Here is a 24,426-nt window from a genome sequence, read left to right on the forward strand (position 1 = left end):
ATGGCGGAGCCGGGCGCGGGGGACCCCGGGGCTCTGCTGAGCAGCGGCAGCGAGCGGCGGTGCCGGGCGCGGTTGGCGGCGGCTGCGGGGCGCGGGGGGGCAGCGGCGGCCGCGGTGCTGGTGCCGCTGTGCTCGGTGCGGGGCCGGCCCGCGATGCTCTTCACGCTGCGCTCCCGCAGCCTGGGCGGGCCCCACAGCGGCGATGTCAGGTACCGGCACCGGGCACCGAGCACCGGGAACCGGAGCCTTAAACACCCCCCCCCCCCCCCCCTCCCGCTCCCTCCTTCTCCCTTTGGGTCTTGCAGCTTCCCCGGGGGGCGGCGGGACCCGGCGGACGGAGACGCGGTGGCCACGGCGCTGCGGGAGACGCGGGAGGAGCTGGGGCTGGCGCTGGGGGAGCCGAGCGTGTGGGGGCAGCTGCGGACCCTGCCGGACCGGGTACCGGGCACCGGAGACGGGACAAGGACACACAGGGGACGAGGGCATTAGGGCAGGGACATGGGGTGGGGAGGGTAGGGGGGGACACGGGCACGGGGGGACAGGGACATGGGGTGGCAAGGACTGGGGTTATAGGGATGTGGGGTTATAGGGATGTGGGTTATAGGGACATGGGTTATAGGGATATGGGTTTATAGGGATATGGGGTGGGACATAGGTGACACAGACACAGCGTGACAGGGATATGGGGTGGGACATGGACACGGGGTGGCAAGGACTTGAGTTATAGGGATATGGGGTTATAGGGATATGGGGTGGGACATGGACACGGGGTGGCAAGGACTGGAGTTATAGGGATATGGGGTTATAGGGATATGGGGTGGGACATGGACACGGGGTGGCAAGGACTGGAGTTATAGGGATGTGGGGTTATAGGGACATGGGGTGGCAAGGACTGGGGTTATAGGGATGTGGGGTTATAGGGATATGGGTTATAGGGATATGGGGTTATAGGGATATGGGGTGGGACACAGGTGACACAGACACAGGGTGACAGGGATATGGGGTGGGACATGGACATGGGGTGGCAAGGACTTGGGTTATAGGGATATGGGGTGGGACATGGACATGGGGTGGCAAGGACTGGGGTTATAGGGATGTGGGGTTATAGGGATATGGGTTATAGGGATGTGGGTTTATAGGGATATGGGGTGGGACATGGACACGGGGTGGCAAGGACTCGGGTTATAGGGATATGGGGTTATAAGGATATGGGGTGGGACACAGGTGACACAGACACAGCGTGACAGGGATATGGGGTGGGACATGGACATGGGGTGGCAAGGACTTGAGTTATAGGGATATGGGGTTATAGGTATATGGGTTATAGGGATATGGGGTGGAACACGGGTGACACACACAGGGTGACTGGGATATGGGTAAGAGGGACACAGGGCACTGGCTGCAGGCAGATTTGGGTGACAGGCACGTGATGGGTGCCCATGTGGGATGCAAGGGGTCATGGGTGGCACTGTGGGGATGGGGGGGTCACCAATGGCACTTTGGGGACAGGGGAGCCACCAATGGCACTATGGGGACAGGGGGCACCAGTGGCACTACGGGGATGGGGGGTCACCAATGACACTATAGGGACGGGGGGGTCACCAGTGGCACCATGGGGATGGGGGGGTCACCAATGACACCATAGGGATGGAGGGGGTGTCACCAGTGGCACTACGGGGATGGAGTCGTCACCGGTGGCACCATGGGGATGGGGGGGTCACCAATGACACCATAGGGACGGAGGGGGCTCACAGGCAGCACTCTGGGGCCAGGGTTCCACCTCCCCACCCCTCGCTGACCCCCCCTGCAGCAGGGGCTGACGGTGGCCCCCGTGGTGGCCAACCTGGGTCCTCTGGAGAAGCTGACGCTGGCTCCCAACCCGGACGAGGTGGGTGACCCCGCACCGGCCCCGTGAGCAGCACCCCCTGCCCCGGTCCTGCCCCCCCCCCCCCCGGTGCCACCACCGGCACCCCCCCGCCTGTGCCGCAGGTAGCGGAGGTCTTCACCCTGCCCCTGGCTCACCTCCTGCGGGAGGAGAACCAGGGCTACACCCACTTCCGCACCGCCGGCCGCTACGGCTACACCCTGCCCGTGTTCCTCAACGGGCCCCACAAGGTCTGGGGGCTCACGGCCATCATCACCGAGCTGACCCTGGAGCTCCTGGCGCCCGAGCGCTACCGCAGCAAGACCGTGGTGCCGGGCCGGCACCGCTCCGCCTGACGCCGCGGCGGCACCGCGGTTGTGCGGTTCTTTGGGCCGCGGCGATGGGGCTGCCCCCCTACCCCGTGGGTGCTGCTGCCCATCGTGGAACACTGTGACTGAGTAAAAAGCCATGTTTGGAAGTGCTCGTGCCATGGGCATCAGCGCCAGCACCATGGGGGGGGACAGGACACGGAGCTGTGCCCCTTGGCACCGGCAGGAGCAACAGCGGTGCCACCGCGGTGCTGGCCCTGGGGCCATGCAACACCCTGGCTGCTTGGTGCTGCCCCATGTCCTACCCCATAGAGAGGCCATGGGGCTGATCCTTGGGGATCTCTTAAGAGATTCCCTGCTCCCAGAGAGGCAGGACCCAGCGCCCCTCCCCACTGCTCCCTTCCCACACTTCCGACCCACAACCGCCTCCTGCTGCTCTCTTCAAGCAGGGAGAGGCCCCACGAGCACAGCAGCGTTTATTGAGCCCCACAAGCTGCTCTGACCCCCACCCAGGCAGGGAGCAGCAGAACACCCCCCCCCCCAGCCTTACGCTGATGCCGCTCGGGCTTTGGCCTCCCCATAGCGCCGCATCCTCTCCTCCAGCTCGGGTCGGAAGTGGCGGATGAGGCCCTGAGCAGAGCAGGGTTAATGGGGTGGGGAAACAACTCCCACCAACCCCCCCGCCCCACATCTGCCCCACAAGTGCTCCCCCCACCTGCACCGGCCAGGCGGCGCCGTCGCCCAGGGCGCAGATGGTGTGGCCCTCGATCTGTTTGCTGATCTCCCAGAGCGCGTCGATCTCGGCCGCCTGCGCGTTGCCCTGCACGAAGCGAGCCATCACCTTGTTCATCCAGTCCACACCTGCGGGGATGGGGAGGGCGTGAGGGTTGAGTTGGGGGGGTGGGTGTGACCCACACCCTGCCCCACGGCTCCGTGCCCCTCGCCCCCTGCCCCACGGCTCACCCTCCCGGCACGGCGTGCACTGCCCGCAGCTCTCGTGCTTGTAGAACTCGATGAGGCGAGCGATGGCTTTGACGACGTCGGTCTGGGGAGGAAGAGGAGGGTGAAGGCGCTGCTGTGACACTGGGGTTGGGGGGAAGGCACAAAGAAGGGGCTGCTCCCTTACTGATTTATCCATGACGATGACAGCGGCCGTGCCCAGCCCGCTCTGCGCCTGCACCAGGGCGTCGAAGTCCATGAGCACCGTCTCGCACACGGACTTGGGGAGCAGCGGCGTGGACGAGCCCCCCGGGATGACGGCCAGGAGGTTGTCCCAGCCCCCCCGGACCCCCCCTGCCGAAAAACAAGGGGTCAGAGAGACCCAAAGGGGGCCCGGCGCCGGCGTGCCCTGTGCCACCTACCCGCGTGCTTCTCAATGAGCTCCTTCAGCGGCACCGACATCTCCTCCTCCACCGTGCAGGGGCTGTTGACGTGGCCGGAGATGTTGAAGAGCTTCGTCCCCGAGTTGCGCTCCCGGCCGAAGCTGGCGAACCAGGCCCCGCCGCGGCGGCAGATGGTGGGGGACACGGCCACCGTCTCCACGTTGGCCACCGTGGTGGGGCAGCCGAAGACACCTGGAGGAGGGCAGAGCACGACGGTGGCACCGGCACCGGAACGCCCCATCCCTGGCCGCGCTTCAGGCCGGGTCGGACACGGGGGCTTGGAGCAAGCTGCTCCAGTGGAAGAGGTTGGAGCTGGAGGAGTTTTAAGCTCCCTTCATCCCACCCCATCCCATGATCCTAGGAGCATCCAGCGCCGTACCCACATCAGCAGGGAAGGGTGGTTTCAGCCGGGGCTTGCCCTGCTTGCCCTCAATGGACTCGATCAGCGCCGTCTCCTCCCCGCAGATGTAGGCTCCAGCGCCCCTCACCACGAAGACATCAAAGGCGTACCCGGACCCACAGGCGTCCCCCCCCAGCAGCCCGGCTTCATAGGCCTCCCTCAGGGCCACCTGCAGCAGAGAGCGGGCTCGCGTGGCTGCCAGGGGGGGGCTCCCCTCCTTGCCCACCCCCCCAGTGCCCCCAGCCCTCACCTGCAGGTTGGAGGCCTCGTTGTAGAACTCGCCGCGGATGTAGATGTAGGCAGCGCGGGCGCCCATGGCCCGCCCGGCCACCAGGCAGCCCTCCAGCAGCTTGTGCGGGTCGTGGCGCATGATCTCCCGGTCCTTGCACGTGCCGGGCTCCCCCTCGTCCGCGTTCACCACCAGGTACTTGGGTCTGGATGGGGCGGGCGCCATCACCCCCGTGCTCCGCACAAGGGCAGGGGCCCGCTGGCGCCGGTCCCGGCTCTCACCTCCCATCGGGGGGTTTGTTCATGAAGCTCCACTTGAGGCCCGTGGGGAAGCCGGCGCCGCCGCGGCCGCGCAGCCCCGAGGCCTTGATCTCGGCGAGGATCCAATCGACGCCCTTGAGCAGGATCTCCTTGGTCTTGTACCAGTCCCCGCGGCGCAGCGCGCCCTGCAGTCTGCGGAGCGGCACGGCCGGTGGCACCGGGACCAGCACCGGGATCCAGCCCCCCACCCACCGACCCCCGGTCCTCACCTCCAGTCGTGCCGCCCATAGAGGTTGGTGAAGATGCGGTCCTCATCCTTCAGCGACCCGAACTGCGTCTTCTTGGGTGCTGTCTGCGGGGAGACACGTACCGGTAACACCGGTAACTATGACAGTACCGGTAACACCGATAACACCGGTACCACCAATAACACCAGTAACTGCGAAAGTACCGGTAAGACCAATAACACCGATAACACTGGTAACACCGGTAACTGCAGCAGTACCAGTAACACCGATAACACCGGTAACTGCGGCAGTACCGGTAACTGCGGCAGTACTGGTAACACCGATAACATCGATAACACCGCTAACTGCGGCAGTACCGGTAACACCGATAACATTGGTAACACTGGTAACTGTGGAAGAACCGATAACACCAGTAACACCGGTAACTGCAGCAGTACTGGTAACATCGATAACATCGATAACACCGGTAACTGCGGCAGTACTGGTAACACCGATAACATTGATAACCCCGGTAACTGCGGCAGTACCGGTAACACCGATAACATTGATAACACTGGTAACTGTGGAAGAACCGATAACACCAGTAACACCGGTAACTGCAGCAGTACTGGTAGTACTGATAACACTGGTAACAACAGTAACTGTGGCAGTACCGGTAACACCAATAACACTGGTAACCACGGTACTACCGGTCACACTGATAACACCAGTAACTGTGGCAGCACTGATAACACCGGTAACCACGGTAGTACTGGTAACACCGATAACACTGGTATCCAAGGTAGTACCGGTAACATCAATAACACCAGTACCTGCGGTAGTACCAGTAACACCGATAGCCACAGTACAGGTAACACCAATAACACCGGTAACCACTGCAGTACCGGTGGCAGTGATAACACCAGTAACCACCGCACTACCAGTAGCACCGGTAACGCCGGTAACCACTGCAGTACCAGTAGCACCGATAACACCGGTACCCGCCGCAGTACCGGTACCACCGATAACACCGGTAACTGCCGCAGTACCGGTAGCACTGATAACACCAGTACGCGCCGCAGTACCGGTACCACCGATAACACCGGTAACCCCCACAGTACCGGTACCACCGATAACACCGGTAACCCCCGCAGTACCGGTAATGCCAGTAACCCCCGCAGTACCGGTACCACCGATAACACCGGTACCCGCCGCAGTACCGGTACCACCGATAACGCCGGTACCCGCCGCAGTACCGGTAGCACCGATAACACCGGTAACCCCCGCAGTACCGGTACCACTGATAACACCGGTACCAACCGCAGTACCGGTACCAACGATAACACCGGTACCCCCCGCAGTACTGGTACCACCGATAACACCGGTAACCCCCGCAGTACCGGTACCACCGATAACACCGGTACCCGCCGCAGTACCGGTACCGCCGCGGGCTCTCACCGAGAAGGAGGCCGCGGCCCCGGGCAGGCGGCGCAGGCCCAGCAGCTGCCGGGCGGCCATGGCGGGCACCGGCACCACCGTCACCTTCAGCCGCCCCCGTAGCGGCGCCGCGCTGTGACGTCACCAACCAGCGACGCGACGCTCGCCTCAGCGGTGACAGCAGCGCAGGGGGCGTGGCTACGGGGGGGGCGTGGTCTCAGGGAGGGAGGGGCGTGGTTACATGACCGTGGATGGGGCGTGGCTTAGGGGAGGGGGCGTGGCCACTCTGGCCCCGCGCCGCCACGTGCCCCGGGCGCGGGTCGGGTTTCGGGCTGTAACCGGAGGCCGCCGCTCGACCTCCCCCGGTGCCCCCCGGGGCGCCCGGTGCCGATGCCCCCCTCCCTGCTCCCTGCGGGGGCTCCGTTGCTCCGAACCGGGCCCCCCGGTACCCGCGGTACCCCCGGGCCCGCTCTGCCCCCGCCGCAGCCCTGTCTGTGCCCCTGTTCCCCCCGCACCGGCCCTGCCTTCGACCCGGCGAGGGAGCGGGGCCGGGCCGAGCGCAGGGCCGCGGGGATCCGGTTTCCCCCCTGCCAAGCTCCGAGGGTGGCAGAGGGACCGGCGGGCAGCGGCGGCTGTTGCCATGTTCTTCCTCTTCCGAGCACCCACCCGGCGGGGCACCGGCGGCCCCGCGCCCCCCGACCGCTCCCAGAGCGCTCAGGGCGGCCGCCGCGTCCACCCGGCCCCACGGTTTGGGGGCCGGCGGAGCCGCGGCACCGCCAGCGCCTTGGGATGCGCGTGTTTCCCTCTGGAGCATCATCGGGCCTCCGAGGAGACGGGGCCCCCGCTGCCCCCCGCTTCCCGGCAGGTAACCGGCGAGGCCCCGGAGCCCGTGGGGAGGGTGGGGGGCCGGGAACAGCTGGGCGGCTCCCCACATCTGGAGCAGGGCATAATCCGGGGGATTATGCGTGTGCGCGGGCACGGCCCCCCCCCGCTGCCCTGCATATCCCCAGATATTCCATAAAAACCTCCAATCCCGGCACAGCCGCTCCCGCTCCCCCCCCTTAACCCTGGGCCTTCTCCCCCCCCCCCCGGGGCCGGGCATGCCCTGCGGCGCGGGCGCAGCCCCGGCCATGGGCAACTGCACCAAGACCCCCGAGCGGAGGCTCCCCAAGGTACGGGCGGCCCTTGGGTGCGCGGTGGGAGCAGGGGGAAGATGAGGCCCCCCCCCTTTCTCCTCGCTGCTGACCCCGTGTTGTCCCTGCAGGACGGGAAGCCACGCTCCGGCCCCGTGCCTCCCGGTGCCGGGGACCCCGAGGAGGTGTCGGAGGCGGCGCAGTCCCCCCCGTTGCAGGGCTACTCGGTGCTGCAGGGGCTGGTGGGGCCGGCCTGCATCTTCCTGCGGCAGAGCATCGCCATCACCCAGCGGGTACGCACGTGAGCTGGCACGGGGTGGGGGGGGCGGTGGGAGAAGGACCCTTCCGTTGGCACTTGCCGTGTTCTCCCTATGCCAGGACCGAGAGCTGCGGCCTGAAGAGATCGAAGGTGAGTGCTGGGGGTCTGTGCCGCGGGGCGCCGTGCGGTGCCGTGCGGTGACGTCCCACGGTGTTCCCAGAGCTGAAGCAGGCGTTCCGGGAGTTCGACAAGGATCGCGATGGCTACATCAGCTACAAGGACCTGGGCGAGTGCATGCGGACCATGGGCTACATGCCCACCGAGATGGAGCTCATCGAGCTGTCCCAGCAGATCAGTATGTGGGGGGGGTCACGGGGGGGGGGGGGGAGGAGCCCCCCATCACCCTGCCTGCCCCACATCGCCCTGTTCCCCCCCTTCCTGTCACAGCCGGGGGCAAAGTGGATTTCGATGACTTTGTGGAGCTGATGGGCCCCAAGATGCTGGCGGAGACAGCGGATATGATCGGGATCAAGGAGCTGCGCGACGCCTTCCGCGAGGTGAGGGGACGGCGATGGGGATGGGGGGGGACGGGGGAACCTGGCGGCGCCCCGAGGGCGGCGTCACCCCTGGGTGCTCGCCCGCAGTTCGACACCAACGGCGACGGGCAGATCAGCGTGGCAGAGCTGCGGGAGGCCATGCGCAAGCTGCTGGGGCAGCAGCTCAACTACCGCGAGGTGGACGAGATCCTCAAGGACGTGGATCTCAATGGGGACGGGCTGGTGGACTTCGAAGGTAGGATGGAGGGGCTGGGGAAGGTGGGGGGGGGTGGGACCCGGAGCATCCTCAGGGATGCTCGGGATGCTCCGTGTGTATTCCCCCGCTGGCAGAGTTTGTGCGGATGATGTCGCGCTGAGGACGGCGTGTGCCAACACGGGACCGCACCGTGCCTTATGAAGAGGAGGGGGCCACGGAGACACCCGGTACCGGTGCTGGTACCGGTGCCCAAGCCCGGGGCAAGGCCCTCACCGGTGGTGCTCAGCCTCATCCTTGGCTTTGTGCCGAGGTCCCAGTGTGGCGGTGGGCACCGGGGATGCCACCGGGCTGGGCTTTGGCTGCTCTCGCCCTCATCTCTGCCCTCAGCGTTCCCCTTTCTGCCCTGAGCTCATCCCAAAGCCCTCCCCGCTCAGCCCCCCAGCCTCCCCCTGGCTCCCACACCCAACCCTGTCCCCCCACGCTGTGATTCCGGGTTTATCCCGCTGCCTGTCCCCCGTTACCTACCCCAGAGGTGGCCGGGGCCGGGCATCCCGCTGCTTCCCGGGCCCGGGTGGACGTTCCTCAGGGCTTCAACCGGGACATCCTGCAGGGAAGAAGCCGGGAATGAAGCATCCCGGTTCCACTGCGGATGGGGAGCAGCGTGTGGGAGCGGCAGGATCCTGCCCTGGGAGCACTTGGGGGTGAAATTTGCCCTTTTGAAATGAAAAGAAATCAGCTGCGTGGCCGCTGCTTTGTCTTTGTGTGGGGTTTAGGCACAAGTTGTGGGGCACCGCCTGTCCTGGTGGGGTGGGTGTTACCGGGGGGGGGGAGCACCGGGACTGGTGGGGCCGGTACCGGGGATCCTCATCCCTGATCCTTTCCCATCACCCTGCTGGGGCCATGGGGCTCGTGGGGGGGATGACACACCAAGGTGTCACATCCAGTTGGTGACAGGTCACTGGTGGTGGCCCTCAGGACTTGGGGTTGGGGCCAGTGCTGTTTGCTATCTTCATTGATGATCTGGATGAGGGCACGGAGGGCACCCTGAGTCACTTCACATGACACCAAGGGCGGGAGTTGATCTGCTGGAGGGAGGATAGGGAGGCTCTGCAAGAAGGATCCGGCCAGGCTGGATCCCTGCGTTGTGGTCACTGGTGTGAGATCCAACCAGGCTCGGTGCTGGGTCCTCACCCTGGGCCACAGCAGCCCCATGGAACGCTCCAGGCTGGAAAGGAGCTGCTGGAGCTGAGCAGGAGCAGCTTGTGCCCAGGCAGCCAAGAAGCCCCCAGCATCCTGGTACTGCACCAGCACCAGTGCGGCAGCAGGAGCAGGGCAGGGACTGGGCACGGGGCTGGGCACTGGGGAGGCTCTCAGCCCCCCATAGCCGAGGGCCCTCAGTGCCGCGGCCAGGGCTGGGTTAAGGGCTGGATTTAGGGCCGTTTTTAACCATTTCCGCCTCTTTTCCACCCAAACCCAAAGGGGCGGGGCTGACGCCGCGCGTCTCCACGGTGACCCGGGAAAGGGGCGGGGCAGGCGGCGCGCTGACGTCAGCGCGGCGTCGCACGCCCTCCCGCGTCATCAGGGCGAGCGGCGGTGCCGGCGGAGGCCGGGTCGGGTCGGGTCAGAGCTCACCGGGGCCTCGCTCCCCGCGGTTCCGCTTCCCCCCGCCCGCGGGGCTCCGGGGCTGAGCTGAGCTGAGGAGCGGCGGGCACCGGCCGGGGGAGCGCGGGGGCCGCTCACCGAGCCCCGCCGCGCTGCAGGGCGCCGGGAGCGGCGGGCGGCCGTCGGGGATGTCCTACAAGCCCATCGCTCCCGCCCCAGCTAACCCCGGAGCCGCCAGCGCCAGCCCCGCCCCGCCGGGGCCTGGGGCACCTCCCGCCGGTGAGCGCGGCCCCGCGGAGGAAGGGAAGGGAAGGGGAGGGCACCGGAGGCCGGGGGGCAACCGGTAACTCCGCGTTTCTCGTAGCCACGAGCGTCCCTTCGCCCTCCGGTTCCGTCCCCGGCGCCGCCGCCGCTTTCCGGCCCCTCTTCAATGACTTCGGGCCGCCGTCCATGGGCTACGTGCAGGTGAGGCCGGGGGTGGCGGGGTTGGCCCCGGGGTGACGGAGGGCAGCGGGGCCGCTCCTCACCCTTCCGTGCTTCCCCCTCCGCAGGCGATGAAGCCCCCCGGGGCTCAGGGCTCGCAGAGCACCTACACCGACCTGCTCTCCGTCATCGAGGAGATGGGGAAGGAGATCCGGCCCACGTACGCCGGCAGCAAGAGCGCCATGGAGCGGCTGAAGCGCGGTAGGACCGGGGACGGGTCCCCGTTTCCCCACCGCTCCCGGTGCCTCCTCGTCTTGTCCCCCCCGGTTTGATGCGCGCTTATCCCTTGTGCTTCTCCCCGCAGGCATCATCCACGCCCGGGCGCTGGTCCGGGAGTGCCTGGCAGAGACAGAGCGCAACGCCCGCACGTAACGGCTGCTGCCCCCCGGGACCCCCGCCGGGAGCCCCGGTGTCCCTGCCCCGCTGACGGCGGCGGTGGGGGGGGGGGGGTGGGTGTAGGGGGGGGGAGCGGCCGTGCTGCCCTCGGCCTTCCCCTCCCCCCCCCGCGCTCTCCGCTCTTTCTAAATGCGTGTTTTTATAAATAAAGGACGTGGTTGGGGCTCTGCCTCCGGTTGTGGCTCCCGGCGGGGGGGGTTGGGAAGCCGGGGTGGTGAGGGGGGCACACGGATAAGAAGGGGTCTTGGTGCCCTGGTGGCTGCAACCGGTGGCACCGGGGCAGGGGTTGGGGGGTGCCCCGGTGCTGTGGGGTCTGAGCCGTGCAGGAATGAGCAAAACGCGGTTTTTGCCCTAAAATCAAGGGCTGGTTCTAAGGGAAGCCCCGTCCGGTGCCGGTTCCGGTCGTGGCCGTTCCTTGCCCGCAGGATCGGGCCCGGGGGGGCGGCCTCGGTGCTGCCCGTGCCTCCTCCCCCGCCTCTGACGTCACGGCTCCCCCCTACTACGTCACGGCGGGCTGTGATGTCACGGAGCAGCGCAGGTTCGGCGGGGGGAGCCGAAGGGAGCCGAAGGGGGGGGGGGGGGCGGAGCCGAAAAGTGCCGAGTGGTACCGAAGAGCGGCGGGCGGAGCCGAGCGGGCGGGGGGCGCGTTGCCATGGGAGCGGGGCGGGCCCCGGAGCGTCGCAGCGGGCGCCGGGCCGGGCCGGGCCGGAGCGGGGCTGAGCGGGGGCCGGGTCCCGGGCGGCCCTGCGGGCGCTGCCCCCCGGAGCCATGCTCATCAAGGAGTACCGCATCCTGCTGCCCATGAGCCTGGACGAGTACCAGGTGGCCCAGCTCTACATGATCCAGGTGGGGAATGGCGGGCGCGGGGGCCTGAGGGGTGTAGGGAGCGCGGGCTAGGGGGGGCTGAGGTGTTGAGTCTGAGGGGGGCTGTGGGGCTGAGTGTGAGGGGTGCCGAGAGCTGTGGGGCTGAGCATGGAGCAAGGGGGGATGCAGGGGCTATGGGGCTGAGTGTGAGGGGTGCCGAGAGCTGTGGGGCTGAGCATGGAGCAATGGGGGGTGCAGGGGCTATGGGGCTGAGTGTGAGGGGTGCCGAGAGCTGTGGGGCTGAGTGTGAGGGGTGCCGAGAGCTGTGGGGCTCAGCATGGAGCAATGGGGGGTGCAGGGGCTATGGGGCTGAGTGTGAGGGGTGCCGAGAGCTGTGGGGCTGAGCATGGAGCAATGGGGGGTGTAGGGGCTGTGGGGCTGAGCGTGAGGGGTGCCGAGAGCTGTGGGGCTGAGCGTGGAGCAATGGGGGATGCAGGGGCTATGGGGCTGAGTGTGAGGGGTGCCGAGAGCTGTGGGGCTGAGTGTGAGGGGTGCCGAGAGCTGTGGGGCTCAGCATGGAGCAATGGGGGGTGCAGGGGCTATGGGGCTGAGTGTGAGGGGTGCCGAGAGCTGTGGGGCTCAGCATGGAGCAATGGGGGGTGCAGGGGCTATGGGGCTGAGTGTGAGGGGTGCCGAGAGCTGTGGGGCTGAGCATGGAGCAATGGGGGATGCAGGGGCTGTGGGGCTGAGTGTGAGGGGTGCCGAGAGCTGTGGGGCTCAGCATGGAGCAAGGGGGGGTGTAGGGGCTATGGGGCTGAGCATGAGGGGTGCCGAGAGCTGTGGGGCTGAGCATGGAGCAATGGGGGGTGCAGGGGCTATGGGGCTGAGTGTGAGGGGTGCCGAGAGCTGTGGGGCTGAGCATGGAGCAATGGGGGATGCAGGGGCTGTGGGGCTGAGTGTGAGGGGTGCCGAGAGCTGTGGGGCTGAGCGTGGAGCAATGGGGGGTGCAGGGGCTGTGGGGCTGAGTGTGAGGGGTGCCGAGAGCTGTGGGGCTCAGCATGGAGCAATGGGGGGTGCCGAGAGCTGTGGGGCTGAGCATGGAGCAATGGGGGGTGTAGGGGCTATGGGGCTGAGTGTGAGGGGTGCCGAGAGCTGTGGGGCTGAGCATGGAGCAAGGGGGGGTGCAGGGGCTATGGGGCTGAGTGTGAGGGGTGCCGAGAGCTGTGGGGCTGAGCATGGAGCAATGGGGGGTGCAGGGGCTGTGGGGCTGAGTGTGAGGGGTGCCGAGAGCTGTGGGGCTCAGCATGGAGCAATGGGGGGTGCAGGGGCTCTGGGGCTGAGCATGGAGGGATACAGAGGGCTATGGGGCTGAGCATGGACCACGGGTGGTGCAGAGGGCTGTGAGGCTGAGCATGGGGGGGCTATGGGGTTGAGCATGGGGGGGGCTATGGGGCTGAGCATGTGGGGCTATGGGGCTAAGCATGGGGGGGGCTGTGGGGCTGAGCATGGGGAGCTGTGCGGCTGAGAATGGTGGGCTATGGGGCTGAGCATGGGAGGGGCTATGGTGATGAGTATGGGGGGGGCTATGGGGCTGAGTATGGTGGGGTATGGGCCTGAGCATGTGGGGCTGAGCATGGGGCAGCTATGGGGGCTGAGCAATGGGGGGGCTGTGCTGCTGAGCATGGGGGTTGGCTATGGTGCTGAGCATGGGGGCTATGGGGCTGAGTATGGGGGGGCTTATGGGGCTGGGCATGATGGGGGCTATGGGGTTGAGCTTGGGGTGTCTATACGGCTGAGCATGGGGGTGTCTATGCGGCTGAGCATGGGGAGGCTGTGGGGCTGGGCATGGGGTTGTCTATGCAGCTGAGCATGGGGGGGGCTATGGGGCTGAGCATGGGGAGGCTGTGGGGCTGGGCATGGGGTTGTCTATGCAGCTGAGCATGGGGGGGGGCTATGGGGCTGAGCATGGGGAGGCTGTGGGGCTGAGCATGGGGTGGGGGCTGTGGGGCTGAGCACAGCCCATGGGGCCCTGAGGCTGACCCCGAGGCCCTGACAGGCTGCAGAGCTATCGGTGAGGTTCGGGTGGCTTTGGGGCCCCTGAAGCAAGCCGGGCTCCCGGTGCTGGGGTGGGGAAGCTCATGGGTCCAGGGGGCTATGGAGCCCCCAGGACCCCCGGTGAGGAGCCGAGGCCTCGGTGCTATGCAGCTTGTGGGGCAGCGTGTGGGTTCCATTCCCCCCCCCCCCCCCATAGAAGAAGAGCCGGGAGGAGTCGAGCGGCGAGGGCAGCGGCGTGGAGATCCTGGCCAACCGGCCCTACAGCGAGGGCCCCGGCGGCAGCGGGCAGTACACGCACAAGGTTTACCATGTGGGCTCCCACATCCCCAGCTGGTTCCGGGCGCTGCTCCCCAAGGCCGCGCTGCAGGTGGAGGAGGAGTCCTGGAACGCTTACCCCTACACCCGCACCCGGTAGGAGCCCGACGGGGCTGGGGGGGGGGAGAAGTGGGGCGGGATGTGGGGCCGGCCGTGGCTTCAGCGCTTTGTCCCCACAGGTACACGTGTCCCTTCGTGGAGAAGTTCTCCATCGAGATCGAGACCTATTACCGGCAGGACGCGGGGCAGCAGCCCAACGTCTTCAACCTGAGCGCCGCCGAGAAGAGGCAGAGGGTCCTGGGTGCGTGCGGAGCGGGACGCGCTGGTGCCCGCGGTGCTCCCGCGTGGAGAGCCGTGGGGCTCTGCTGCACGCGGGGTTTGGCTTCGCTCCTCGCGCTGGACCTTGTGGGGCGGGGATGCTTTGGGCCTGTGCCCCAAAGTCCTTATCCCGAGCTCCCTGCCCAAGCCTTTTTGGCGGTGCTGCTAAACCAGGCTCCACCTAAAGATGGTTTGGGGCTCACGGTGTGCTCTGCCTTCTTCCCTTAACCTATAGGTTGGTTTGCAGCCCTCTTTTTTCCTGGTCCTCCCCTCTCCTTCCCTGTCCCAGCTTTGTTTCCCAACCCCGTTCTGGGATCCCACAGCGGCCTCCATAGGGAGCACTGGAGCCGGCAAAGCCTGTCCCCGTTTCCCCAGGCCTGCTTTCCCTGCTCCAGATCATTCTCCAAGTCTCGACCCTTCCAGTGCTTCTCTCATGGGCACTGCCAGGAGCCCCCCCCCCCCCCCGGGCGTTGGGATTCCTCCCTCCCCGCCGGCCGCGCTGGCTCCGGTTGCCATGTCCGGCCTTTCCCGGCGCGGTGGATGCGGTGGGTTCGGGCACCGGAGCGCAGAGCGTGACGCGCTGCTCTTAAAATGGAGGCCTAAAATAGGCACCGGGAGGAAATGATTCATCTGACCTATTTCTCTCATTGGCTCCTGCAGCAGCGGGGATGTCCGGCCGGGATGCCGGAGCTCGGGGCTGGGGACCATGGATCCGGTCCCTGCCGCCACCAGGGATGAGCGCAGAGAGCCCCGTGCCCCTTCTCCTGCCCGCTTTCCCTCCCGGCGTGCCATCTATGGGTTCCCCATGGGGCCCGTTGTGTCCCCCATGGGGGATCTGTCACCGTCGCCAGCACAGGTCCCGCTGGGATTTGCTTTCCCTCTCCCCCATAGCACTGATTTCGGCCCCATCTCACGTCGCAAAGGGCAGCGGGGGGCCCAGGGCCTTGCCAAGCTCCTTGCACTTAGAAGCAACCAGCCCTGCTGCTTGTCGCATGAGCTGCCCTGCCAGGACCTGGCAGGTCCTGCCTGGCTCCAACCACAGCGTGCTGCCAGCCGAGCTGCTCAGCCAGCCCGGCAGGCTCGGCTTTAAAGGCACTGTGGCCAAGCCTGGTGCCATCATCCCAGGGCTGGCCGTGGGGTTTTATGGGCTTGGAGCTCCCCTGCTTCCCTTGATGTGGCTGCGGATGGGGCTTTACCCTTTGCACACAGGGGACGGCAGCACAGGCAGCGGGGCCAGCCCTGGGGTGTCCCCTCAGCCTCTGTTGCTGCTCAGTGTGGGCACCAGCCCATGGTGCTTTCCCACCCCATGGCGTGCCGGGGAGATGTGCGTTGGGGCACTTTGCGTTTCAGCACGGGGCAAAGCACCTGGACTGCACCTTTTTGACTCTTAAAAGTCCTTTTTCGCCCCCTTTTTCCAGCCCAAGCTGGAGGAAGAGGCCAGCAGATACCCTGGGGGCAAATAACTGCAGGGTGATGGGGATGGCTTGGGGACAGCCCCATGAGAAGGTCCTGGCACCCCCCCCAAGATGGGGCTGGAGGGAGCTAGGCTGGAGCAGCCCAACTGCAGGGTTGAGCCTGAATGTCCAACCCAGAGGTCTGTTGGATCATGGTTTCCCGGTGCCATCCCTCAGTTTTGGGGGGTTCAGTGCTGTTTTGGGGGATGTTGCTCTTGTACCCCCCAGCTCGATGGGGGCTCAAGGGGTTTTGCTCCATGCCTTGTTATTGGGGTGTAAGGGGGGCAGCTGCAGGATGGAGAGCGTTTGCTACCGGTTGTGTTGGGTGCGTGCATTGTGGGACTAATTTTGGGGGTTTCCCTGCTGATTTTGGTGCATTTTAACACGTTTTTGTGCCCGAGCATCCCCTCACAGGGTGACAGACACTGTTCCCTCCGCAGACACCATCGACATCGTGCGTGACCCCATCTCCCCTGGGGAATACAAGCCCGAGGAGGACCCCAAGCTCTACCATTCCAGCAAGACAGGCCGGGGCCCGCTGGGGGACGATTGGCTGGAGGCCCCCAGCACCGGGCCCCTGATGTGTGCCTACAAGCTCTGCAAGGTGGAGTTTCGCTACTGGGGGATGCAGTCCAAGATCGAGCAGTTCATCCATGATGTGGGTGAGTTGGGAGCATTGGGGAGCACTCAGCTGCCCTTGGTGCTGCTGGGGGGTTGGCCTGGGGAGCCCCAGAGCCATAGGATTGTGGAATGGTTTGGGTTGGAAGGGACCTTAAAGCTCACTCAGTTCTGACCCCAACCCCTTCCACTGGAGCAGCTTGCTCCAAGCCCCTGTGTCCAACGTGGCCTTGAGCACTGCCAGGGATGGGGCAGCCACAGCTTCTCTGGGCACTCTGTGCCAGTGCCTCAGCACCCTCCCAGGGAAGAGCTTCTGCCTTATCTCCAACCTGAACTTCCCCTGTTTCAGTCTGAACCCATCACCCCTTGTCCTGTCACTCCAGTCCCCAATGAAGAGTCCCTTCCCAGCATCCCTGTAGCCCCCTTCAGCCACTGGAAGCTGCTCTGAGCTCTCCACGCAGCCCCAGTGTTCTCAGCCTGGCTCCATACGGGAGCTGCCCCAGCCCCCGAGCGTCCTCGTGGCCTCCTCTGGCCTTGCTCCAACAGCTCCACGGCCTCTTCATGCTGGGGGCCCCAGCCCTGCCCCCAGTGCTCCCATGGGCTCCCTCCCCACCAGGGCTGCGGAAGGTGATGCTCCGTGCCCACCGCCAGGCCTGGTGCTGGCAGGACGAGTGGACGGACCTGACGATGGAGGACATCCGGCAGCTGGAGGACGAGACAGCTCAGATGCTGGCTCAGAAGATGGGCAAGTGCAGCGGGGCCGAGGAGCCCCCCATGGCCGGGCCCAGCTCCGAGGGCAGGATGGAACCCCGACGTGCCAGCGGGCAGGAAGGGGCCGAGGCGCAGCAGGAGGCCGATGTCTCCCCTGATGATACCTTTGCCAAGCAGTGGTCCACCTCTTCCCGGTCTTCCTACTCTTCTCAGCATGGAGGTGAGAGACCAGGGCTTGCATGGACCTCAGCCCTGTCTGAGATGTTGGGGGACCCTTTCTTGCCTGTCCTGGGTCTTCTCTGGGGGGCTCTGGGTGCCTCCTCTGCAGGGGGGCTCTGGGTGCCCTCCGGGGTGGTCGTGCCTCTCCCTGGGGGTCTCTGCGTGGAGGAACAGGGAGGAGCTATAGGGCAGGAGCAGGGTGTTGCCGTGGGGGGCTCTGGGTGCTGACCCCACGCCGGTGGCAGGGGGGGTGTCTCCTCAGAGCCTGTCCGAGTGGCGGATGCAGAACATCGCCCGTGACTCCGAGAACAGCTCCGAGGAGGAGTTCTTCGATGCCCACGGTACGGCTGGGGTCGGTGTTTCGGGGGGCACCAGCTCAGTGTGGGCTGGACGTGCCTGGCAGGGGGCTGTCGGGGCTGGGGAGCAGGGACAGGGGTGCTCCCCATTGCCATGCCCCCCCCACCCCCCATGCCACCACAGAGGACCTGTCTGACAGCGACGAGGTCTTTGCCAAGGAGATGACCAAGTGGAGCTCCAATGACTTCTTGGACACGCTGGAGCAGCCAATGGAGCTGGGTGAGGCGTTGGGTGAGTGGTGAAGGGGGGGTCCAGCCCCAAACCCTGGTGCGGGTGCCCTGGGAGAGGGGGCTGGCCCCACTTGGACCACCCCAGTTGGGCTCACCAGAGCTGTGTGACCACAGCCAGAGCTCAGCCAGGGGAGCTCACCAGGGCTGTGCCTTCACAGGGGAAGGAACCAGCAGTGCCAAGGTGGATGGAGAAGGTTTGGGGACATCCAGCTTCTCGGAGGTGCGTGTCCTGCTCATCCCAGCCCTGAGGCCGTGCTCCTGGCTGGGGGTACCACAGCAGCGCTCCCCTCCCCGCAGGGCAGCTCCTCGGACAGCGCGGCCCCCGCGTGCCAGATCCACGTCCTCTTCCTCATCCTGCACAGCGGGAACATCCTGGACCAGGGCTCGGGGGAGCCGGGCTCCAAGCAGGCGGACGTGCAGACCTTGGCGGCCACCTTCGACGCTGTCGCCCGTGCCCACTTCCCCGAGGCACTGGGGCACGTGGCGCTGCGCCTGGTGCCCTGTCCCCCCATCTGCGCCGCTGCCTATGCCCTGGTCTCCAGGTGTGGATGTGGGGGGGGGGGGGGGGTGCCGTGGGGCTGTCCCCATGGAAAACCATCCCGGGGATGCGGGAGGGGAGCGGGGAAGTGGTGGCCTTGGAGAGTGGGGTCAAAGCCAGCCTCCGCTGATGACGCCGAGCAGGGTGGTGTGGTTGATACACTGGAGGGAAGGGATGGGACCCAGAGGGATCTGGAGAGATGGGAACCTCGTGGAGTTCAACAAGGCCAAGGGCAAGGTCCTGACCCTGGCTTGGGGCAATCCCCAGCATAGACACAGGCTGGGGGGGACTGGATGGAGCAGCCCTGAGGGGAAGGACTTGGGGATGTTGGGTGAGGAGCAGCTCCCCATGACCTGGCTTCAGTGACTGCTTGATCCCAGACCCCCCCCCCCCCATGTCCTGGGCTGCACCCCCAGAGCTGTGGCTGCCCCATCAAGGCCAGGTTGGACACAGGGGCTTGGAGCACGCTGCCCTAGTGGAAGGGGTCCCTGCCCATGGCAGGGGTTGGAGCCGGAGGAGCCTTCAGCTCCCTTCATCCCAAACCCTTCCATGATTCATTCTGTCTGTGGCATCCAGAACACGCAATAGGCTGGGCATGACTCCTGGTGCAGCAACCTGTGGCGAGCAAGCATCATGGGGTGGGATGAGGACACCAGGGCAGCCCCCGTTCATCCTTCCCTTTGTCCCTCCCAGGCTGAGCCCTTACAGCCACGACACGGACAGGCTGTACAGCAGCCAGGACCACATCCCCCTGGCAGCCCTCCCGCTGCTGGCCACCTCCTCGGGGAGCTACCTGCACGCCCTGGGCACCGTCGTGGCTCGTGCCAACCAGGCCTATGGAGCCTTCCTGCGCTCCAGGGAGGGAGCCGGCTTCTGCGGCCAGGTCAGAGGGATCTGGGGGGGGGGAAAGGCTGTGGAGGGCCTGGGGGCTGTGTCCTTCACCCCCCCCCGCCCTTGCCATGGGTGCGTGCTGTCCGCAGGTGGTGCTGCTGGGGGACTGTGTGGGGGGCATCCTGGGCTTCGATGCGCTCTGCCAGACCCGGGTGGGTGCCGGGGGCAGCCGTGGCAGCAGCCGCCGCGGCAGCCTGGTGAGTACCAGCACCCTGCCGGGGGTGCTCAGGAGGGGTCTGCACCTCTGGGTGCTGGTGGTGGTGGTGGGCAAGCAGGGCTGGGTGCTCACTGCCTTGGTCCCTGCAGAGCATGGAGCCCATCTCCCCGGAGCTGTGCGGCGGCCGGGACCCGTTGGCTGATGGAGCAGATGGAGCAGCAGGATCAGAACCCGAGCCAGGGCCGCAGCCACTCTGCAGGGAGCAGGGCGAGAGCCACTGTCACAGCTCCTCGGGCAGGTGAGAGCGAGGGGATGGCCAACAGCTCCCTGTGGGAATGCTGCTGATCTCCCCTCTAACTCTGTGCTCTATGGAAAGGGTGAACTTCCCATCTGCACCAGCCTGGGATGGAGCATTGCACGGGGTGGGGTCTTGCTGGAGCTCCCCTGCTGCTTCCATGGGGCCATGCCAGGCCCAGCATTGCCCCTGGGCTGGTGGCAGCGGGGCCATGTTCCCCCTCATCCCTCCCCGTGCCCACTGGCCCTGCTGTCCCAGCCTGCAGGCCAGCGAGGCTGCGCTGGAGCCAGAGGCATCGCGGAGCAGCACCACGGCACTGGATGGGGCAGAGGGTGCCAGCACCCGCCTCGACTTTAAGGTATCCGGCTTCTTCCTCTTTGGCTCCCCGCTGGGGCTGGTGCTCGCGCTACGCAAGACCGTCATGCCCGCTCTGGATGGTGAGGACCCCTGCCAGCCGTGGTGCCTGCCCCCAGCCCTCCCTAGGGAGCTCGAGTCGTGCTCCCTGCAAGCCTGAACCCCTCTGTGGTGTCCCCCGAGAGCCCTGCTTGGGTTTGAGCCCCTTGTGCTTGTCCGCATCCGTGTGTGCCCCTCCTCTGTGCCAGCCCTGCCTTGTCACTGGTGGCCTGGGTTCGCCTTTCCTGTCGCTGGGTGTTGCTTTTCCCCCTCCCGGGCCTTGAGCTGTGCTGGCCCGGCCCCACCAGCCCTCGTGCCCTGTCCCAGTTGGGCTCCTCACCGTGCAGGCTGGGCAGCCCCAATCCTCCCCCCCCACACCTTCTCTTCACCAGTGGCTCAGCTGCATCCTGCCTGTGAGCAGATCTACAACCTCTTCCACGCGGCCGACCCCTGCGCCTCTCGTCTGGAGCCCCTCTTGACCAAGGCCTTCCACGCTGTCCCACCGCTCAGCGTGCCCCGCTACCAGAAGTACCCCCTGGGTGATGGCACCTCCTCCCTGCTGGGTGAGCACCCCGTCACAGGGCTGGTCCTGGGCACCCTGGGGTGTGCTATGGGCTCCAGCGCCATGCTGGGGTACCCGGAGTACCCCCAGCACTGCAGGAGCCCAGCTGGGGAGGGGGGAAAGTGATCCACAAGCTCTGCCCCCGCCTTTGGGGCTCTGCTGGAGGGGGGTCCCAGGGTAATTGGTGTCCCCAGGGGGTCCTCACCCATCTCTCCCCACAGCGGATACGCTGCAGATGCACTCTGCCCTCTTCCTGCCCAAGGTGGACCTGGCCACCCCTCCTACCCCCACCGGCAGCTTCGGGGGCTTCTGGAAGAGCAGTGAGCCTGTAGAGCCCCCCGATCCTGCCAGCACCAGTGAACTCGTCAAGAGTGAGTGCCGTCCATGCCCATCCCATTGCACACCAGCACCTTGGGATGCACGAGGTGGGCTAAGGTCCAAGGAGGGATTCATTCCAGCTCTCCCCCCAGTCCTGGAGCGCTGGTGGGGCCGGAAGCGCATCGACTACTTGTTGTACTGCCCCGAAGCCCTGACTGCCTTCCCCACCATCACCCTGCCCCACCTCTTCCATGCCAGCTACTGGGAATCCTCCGACGTGGTGGCCTTCATCCTACGCCAGGTATGGTGGGCACCGCGGTGGGGTGGGCAGCAGAGCCCCACGGGGGCCGCTGGAGCTGAGCTGGGACCCTGCTGCCGGGCAGGTGATGGAGAAGGAGGAGTCGCAGCCAGCAGAGAATGAGGAGGGTTCCACCTACAGCCCCGCTATCCCCAGGGAGAAGTGGCAGCGCCGGCGCACGCAGATGAAGATCCGGGTACGTGTCCCATGGCCATTGGGATCCTGACCCTTTCCCAGAGCTCCGGCTGGATCCCGTTCATGGGGGCATGGCGCTGCTTTGCTCCCATGGGCTGGGCTGGTCCCCCAGACCCATGGGCCTTTGTGGCCCTCGTGTCCCTGCAGAACATGACGGCAAACCACCGGGTCTGCGACGTGATCGTGTGCGAGGGCAAAGCCCAGGTCCTCACCGGGCGCTTCATGTACGGCCCCCTGGACATGGTGACACTGACCGGGGAGAAGGTACCGCTGGGCTCATGGGTGCCACCGTGGGGCAGGGCACGGGGCCGGTGTCAGGGCTGTGGTGACCAGGACCCTCTGTAGGGTGGTGGCAGAGGGCTGTAAGGACGCGTAGGCTGGGGATGCAGCAGGACTGAGCCCTTTTCCCTCTGCAGGTGGACATCTACGTCATGACACAACCGCTGTCGGGGAAGTGGATGTACTACGGCACCGAGGTGACGAGCGGCAGCGGGCGCCTGACCTTCACCATCCCTCCAGACAAAGCTCTGGCCATCGGCATCTACCCCGTGCGCATGGTGGTGAGGTGAGGAGCCGGGTGCCTGGAGCCACCTCGGCTCCCCTCCTGCAGCCCTTGGGGCAGAGCTGGAGCTGAGCCCTTGCCACTCTCCCACCCCAGGGGGGACCACAGCTTCGCCGAGGCGTACCTGACCGTGGTGGCCCCCGGCACCGAGTGCATCGTGTTCAGCATCGACGGCTCCTTCGCCGCCAGCGTCTCCATCATGGGCAATGACCCCAAAGTGCGGGCAGGGGCTGTGGATGTAGTACGGTAGGTGCCCTTCATGTAAAGGGGATGTTCTCCCCTCCTCTCGTGGTGAGGTGACAAGAAAACTGGCGGCGTGGGGGCACCGGAGCAGGCTGATGTCCTAGGGAGGAGCTGGGGGATCTCCCAGCACCCCCTTTGCGCAGCATCTCCGCGCTGACGCCTTCCTGTGGGCAAGGAGTCCTCTCCTGGCTATGGTCCTTGAAGCCTGCTGTGGTACCCGCAGCTCTGCCTCGATTAACCCGCTGGGAGGAGGAAGGTTGTGGAGGTAGCACCCACGGGTGCTGCGCTGGTGGATGCAGGAGCGTCCCCACACGGGCTCCTGGCAGCAGCGTGCGTCCCCTCCTAGGCACTGGCAGGACTTGGGCTTCATGATCATCTACGTGACGGGGCGCCCGGACATGCAGAAGCACCGCGTGGTGGCCTGGCTCTCCCAGCACAACTTCCCCTACGGCTCCGTGTCCTTCTGCGACGGGCTCACCCACGACCCCCTGCGCCAGAAAACCGCCTTCCTCCAGAGCCTGCACACCGAGGTGGGCACAGGGACAGCCCTGGGCAGGGGGCATGGGGCTGGTGGTGGCGATGGGGCACTGTGGGCTGTCCTGGGGGTCAGTGTGGGGATGCTCTGAGCTCAACCACGATGGGGCTGGCACCTGCTCCCAGGCACGAAGGGGTGGTCCCGGCCTGTGGGTGTTGCATCTACCCCATAAACCAAGGGTGTCCCTGCGGGAAGGGCTGGTCCTTGCCCTAACGCTGCTGTCCTCTTCTCCGTGGGCAGGCAGAGATCAACATCATTGCTGGCTACGGCTCCACCAAGGACATCTCCGTGTACAGCTCCCTGGGGCTGCCACCAACGAGCATCTACATCGTGGGACGGGCCATCAAGAAGTTCACCAACCAGTGCCAGGTACAGTGGTGGGGCTGGGGCCGGGCCCGAGCTGCAGGGGGCAATTGCTGACCCACGGGGGGAGCTCGCCATGTCTGTGTGTCCCACAGTTCGTGTCCGAGGGCTACGCAGCCCACCTTGCCCAGCTCGAGGCAGCAGCCCAGGCCCACTTACCCAAGGGCCCCTCGCGGCCCACGCTGGGCAAAGGCACCTACGGCTGCCTGGCGCCCGTCGACGTCCTCCGCAAGCAGAACCAGCTCCTGCGGGCGCGGGGCTCCAGCCAGGCCGAGTGGGACGGGGCAGGGCCTTCAGCAGCAGCCCCAGGGCTGCCCAGGGCCAAGCCCCGCAGCGTCAGCCTCAAGCTGGAGGATGAGGAGTGAGGGTGGCCCCAGCACCGCTCCCCCCACCACCGCCAGCCAAGGGCAACCGGGGCCCGAGCCCGCGATGGGCACCGAGCCCATGGGAAGGAGATGAGGGCACCGGGCCCCGTGGACCCGAGGGGTCCTGGGAGGTGGTTGTAGTGATCCCCTCGGGACTGAGCCACCCCAGCTCCCCGTCCCCCTGCTCCTGTGGGGCTGCAGAGCTGCTGCTGGGCAGTGCCCGGTGGGGTTTGTCCCCTGGGGAGCTGCAGTAAGGCCCTGCAGGGTCCTCGGTCCCTGGGCAGCACTGAGGGGCCCCAAGGCAAGTGGCACTTCCCTGCTTCCCTCTTATTTATTTCCGTTGGGTGCTGCAGGGCCGGGAAGGGGCGGGATTCAGAGGCGCTTCCTCTGTTCTCTTCCGTTCTGGTGTGTAATAAAGCGATGTAAAGATGAGGAGCTGGAGCCCTCACGTTTGCTCTGTTCCCCCCCCAGCCGTAGCTGGCACCAGGACTTGCACCCACAAGCCTGGGGCCATGGTGTCACACGGGTCCTGCGCCACAGCAGTTGGGTCATGAGCAATGTGGGACAGGTGACGGCAGGGAAAGGCAGCCCGGGGTGGCTCTGGGTAGGTGCTGATGCCAACAAGACGCTGCAGGTCACGAGTGGTTAAACCTCTTGCACAAGAGGAGGGTTGGGCTGGTAGAGCAGGGATGGAAGGGGGGGAGTGAGGGCTGTGGGGCTTGGGGTGCTGCAGCAGCACAGGCTCAGCTTTGAGCTCCTGCAGCGTGGGGGGGGGGGGACGGGACAGGACAAGCACCACCCCAGCCTCTGTGGGTGTCAGAGCTGCCTTTACCCTGAGTTGGGCTGCTTCTGCACCTATGACACATCCACGATGGG

At 66.3% G+C, this 24,426-nt stretch overlaps 5 protein-coding genes across 9 annotated transcripts; 4 read left to right on the forward strand and 1 right to left on the reverse strand.

Moving 5' to 3' along the window:
* NUDT8 (nudix hydrolase 8) lies at window positions 1-2,225 on the forward strand. The gene is made up of 4 exons (XM_061450953.1): window positions 1-209; window positions 306-438; window positions 1,811-1,888; window positions 1,990-2,225. The coding sequence occupies exons 1-4, from the start codon at window positions 1-3 to the stop codon at window positions 2,218-2,220; spliced, it is 651 nt and encodes a 216-aa protein (XP_061306937.1). The 3' UTR covers window positions 2,221-2,225.
* Window positions 2,226-2,700: 475 nt separating this feature from the next.
* NDUFV1 (NADH:ubiquinone oxidoreductase core subunit V1) lies at window positions 2,701-6,232 on the reverse strand. 2 transcript variants are annotated; one of them, XM_061450939.1, is made up of 10 exons: window positions 6,150-6,231; window positions 4,734-4,816; window positions 4,486-4,656; window positions 4,226-4,409; window positions 3,955-4,144; window positions 3,555-3,767; window positions 3,320-3,486; window positions 3,157-3,238; window positions 2,909-3,054; window positions 2,702-2,823 (listed from the first exon to the last, which is right to left on the reverse strand). In XM_061450939.1, exons 1-10 carry the CDS (start codon window positions 6,207-6,209, stop codon window positions 2,740-2,742), a joined length of 1,380 nt encoding a protein of 459 aa, XP_061306923.1. In that variant the 5' UTR covers window positions 6,210-6,231; the 3' UTR covers window positions 2,702-2,739. The 2 variants fall into 2 exon arrangements, with proteins under 2 accessions (XP_061306920.1, XP_061306923.1); XM_061450936.1 differs by having other exon boundaries at window positions 2,701-2,823; window positions 2,909-3,238; window positions 6,150-6,232.
* A 975-nt stretch (window positions 6,233-7,207) lies between these two features.
* Window positions 7,208-8,978, forward strand: CABP2 (calcium binding protein 2). Its single transcript, XM_061450945.1, has 7 exons — window positions 7,208-7,300; window positions 7,393-7,554; window positions 7,640-7,670; window positions 7,741-7,875; window positions 7,968-8,077; window positions 8,165-8,312; window positions 8,408-8,978. The coding sequence occupies exons 1-7, from the start codon at window positions 7,229-7,231 to the stop codon at window positions 8,431-8,433; spliced, it is 684 nt and encodes a 227-aa protein (XP_061306929.1). The 5' UTR covers window positions 7,208-7,228; the 3' UTR covers window positions 8,434-8,978.
* Window positions 8,979-9,989: 1,011 nt separating this feature from the next.
* Window positions 9,990-10,770, forward strand: CDK2AP2 (cyclin dependent kinase 2 associated protein 2). Its single transcript, XM_061450954.1, has 4 exons — window positions 9,990-10,154; window positions 10,240-10,340; window positions 10,427-10,559; window positions 10,663-10,770. Exons 1-4 carry the CDS (start codon window positions 10,064-10,066, stop codon window positions 10,728-10,730), a joined length of 393 nt encoding a protein of 130 aa, XP_061306938.1. The 5' UTR covers window positions 9,990-10,063; the 3' UTR covers window positions 10,731-10,770.
* Window positions 10,771-11,462: 692 nt separating this feature from the next.
* PITPNM1 (phosphatidylinositol transfer protein membrane associated 1) lies at window positions 11,463-23,582 on the forward strand. 4 transcript variants are annotated; one of them, XM_061450923.1, is made up of 23 exons: window positions 11,463-11,600; window positions 13,810-14,024; window positions 14,108-14,229; window positions 16,141-16,362; window positions 16,935-17,249; window positions 17,494-17,589; window positions 17,729-17,836; window positions 17,994-18,055; window positions 18,133-18,377; window positions 19,067-19,256; window positions 19,354-19,461; window positions 19,571-19,719; window positions 19,975-20,153; window positions 20,466-20,672; window positions 20,893-21,042; window positions 21,130-21,290; window positions 21,373-21,483; window positions 21,630-21,746; window positions 21,899-22,047; window positions 22,141-22,290; window positions 22,634-22,817; window positions 23,063-23,191; window positions 23,281-23,582. In XM_061450923.1, the coding sequence occupies exons 1-23, from the start codon at window positions 11,523-11,525 to the stop codon at window positions 23,548-23,550; spliced, it is 3,717 nt and encodes a 1,238-aa protein (XP_061306907.1). In that variant the 5' UTR covers window positions 11,463-11,522; the 3' UTR covers window positions 23,551-23,582. The 4 variants fall into 4 exon arrangements, with proteins under 4 accessions (XP_061306907.1, XP_061306908.1, XP_061306909.1 ...); XM_061450924.1 differs by having other exon boundaries at window positions 21,142-21,290; XM_061450925.1 differs by having other exon boundaries at window positions 20,502-20,672.
* Window positions 23,583-24,426: the final 844 nt, after the last annotated feature.

The sequence above is a fragment of the Pezoporus flaviventris genome, unplaced genomic scaffold, assembly GCF_033815535.1.
Source record: "Pezoporus flaviventris isolate CSIRO_AGI_PZ_B2104156 unplaced genomic scaffold, CSIRO_AGI_Pfla_v1 ptg000012l, whole genome shotgun sequence".
Taxonomy (NCBI): domain Eukaryota; kingdom Metazoa; phylum Chordata; class Aves; order Psittaciformes; family Psittacidae; genus Pezoporus; species Pezoporus flaviventris.

Bases quoted from the DNA above. Each gene is read 5' to 3' on its own strand.
- NUDT8 (XM_061450953.1), top strand. From the start codon at position 1: ATGGCGGAGCCGGGCGCGGGGGACCCCGGGGCTCTGCTGAGCAGCGGC. The intron at 210-305 runs GTACCGGCACCG...TGGGTCTTGCAG, and splicing joins CCCCACAGCGGCGATGTCAG to CTTCCCCGGGGGGCGGCGGG. The intron at 439-1,810 runs GTACCGGGCACC...CCCCCCCTGCAG, and splicing joins TGCGGACCCTGCCGGACCGG to CAGGGGCTGACGGTGGCCCC.
- NDUFV1 (XM_061450936.1), bottom strand. From the start codon at position 6,209: ATGGCCGCCCGGCAGCTGCTGGGCCTGCGCCGCCTGCCCGGGGCCGCG. The intron at 4,657-4,733 runs GTGAGGACCGGG...GCCGCTCCGCAG, and splicing joins TATGGGCGGCACGACTGGAG to ACTGCAGGGCGCGCTGCGCC. The intron at 3,239-3,319 runs GTAAGGGAGCAG...CTTCCTCCCCAG, and splicing joins TCATCGTCATGGATAAATCA to ACCGACGTCGTCAAAGCCAT.
- CABP2 (XM_061450945.1), top strand. From the start codon at position 7,229: ATGCCCTGCGGCGCGGGCGCAGCCCCGGCCATGGGCAACTGCACCAAG. The intron at 7,301-7,392 runs GTACGGGCGGCC...TTGTCCCTGCAG, and splicing joins CCGAGCGGAGGCTCCCCAAG to GACGGGAAGCCACGCTCCGG. The intron at 7,876-7,967 runs GTATGTGGGGGG...TTCCTGTCACAG, and splicing joins CGAGCTGTCCCAGCAGATCA to CCGGGGGCAAAGTGGATTTC.
- CDK2AP2 (XM_061450954.1), top strand. From the start codon at position 10,064: ATGTCCTACAAGCCCATCGCTCCCGCCCCAGCTAACCCCGGAGCCGCC. The intron at 10,155-10,239 runs GTGAGCGCGGCC...CGTTTCTCGTAG, and splicing joins GCCTGGGGCACCTCCCGCCG to CCACGAGCGTCCCTTCGCCC. The intron at 10,341-10,426 runs GTGAGGCCGGGG...CCCCCTCCGCAG, and splicing joins CGTCCATGGGCTACGTGCAG to GCGATGAAGCCCCCCGGGGC.
- PITPNM1 (XM_061450923.1), top strand. From the start codon at position 11,523: ATGCTCATCAAGGAGTACCGCATCCTGCTGCCCATGAGCCTGGACGAG. The intron at 19,257-19,353 runs GTCAGAGGGATC...TGCTGTCCGCAG, and splicing joins GAGCCGGCTTCTGCGGCCAG to GTGGTGCTGCTGGGGGACTG. The intron at 20,154-20,465 runs GTGAGGACCCCT...CAGGCTGGGCAG, and splicing joins CGTCATGCCCGCTCTGGATG to CCCCAATCCTCCCCCCCCAC.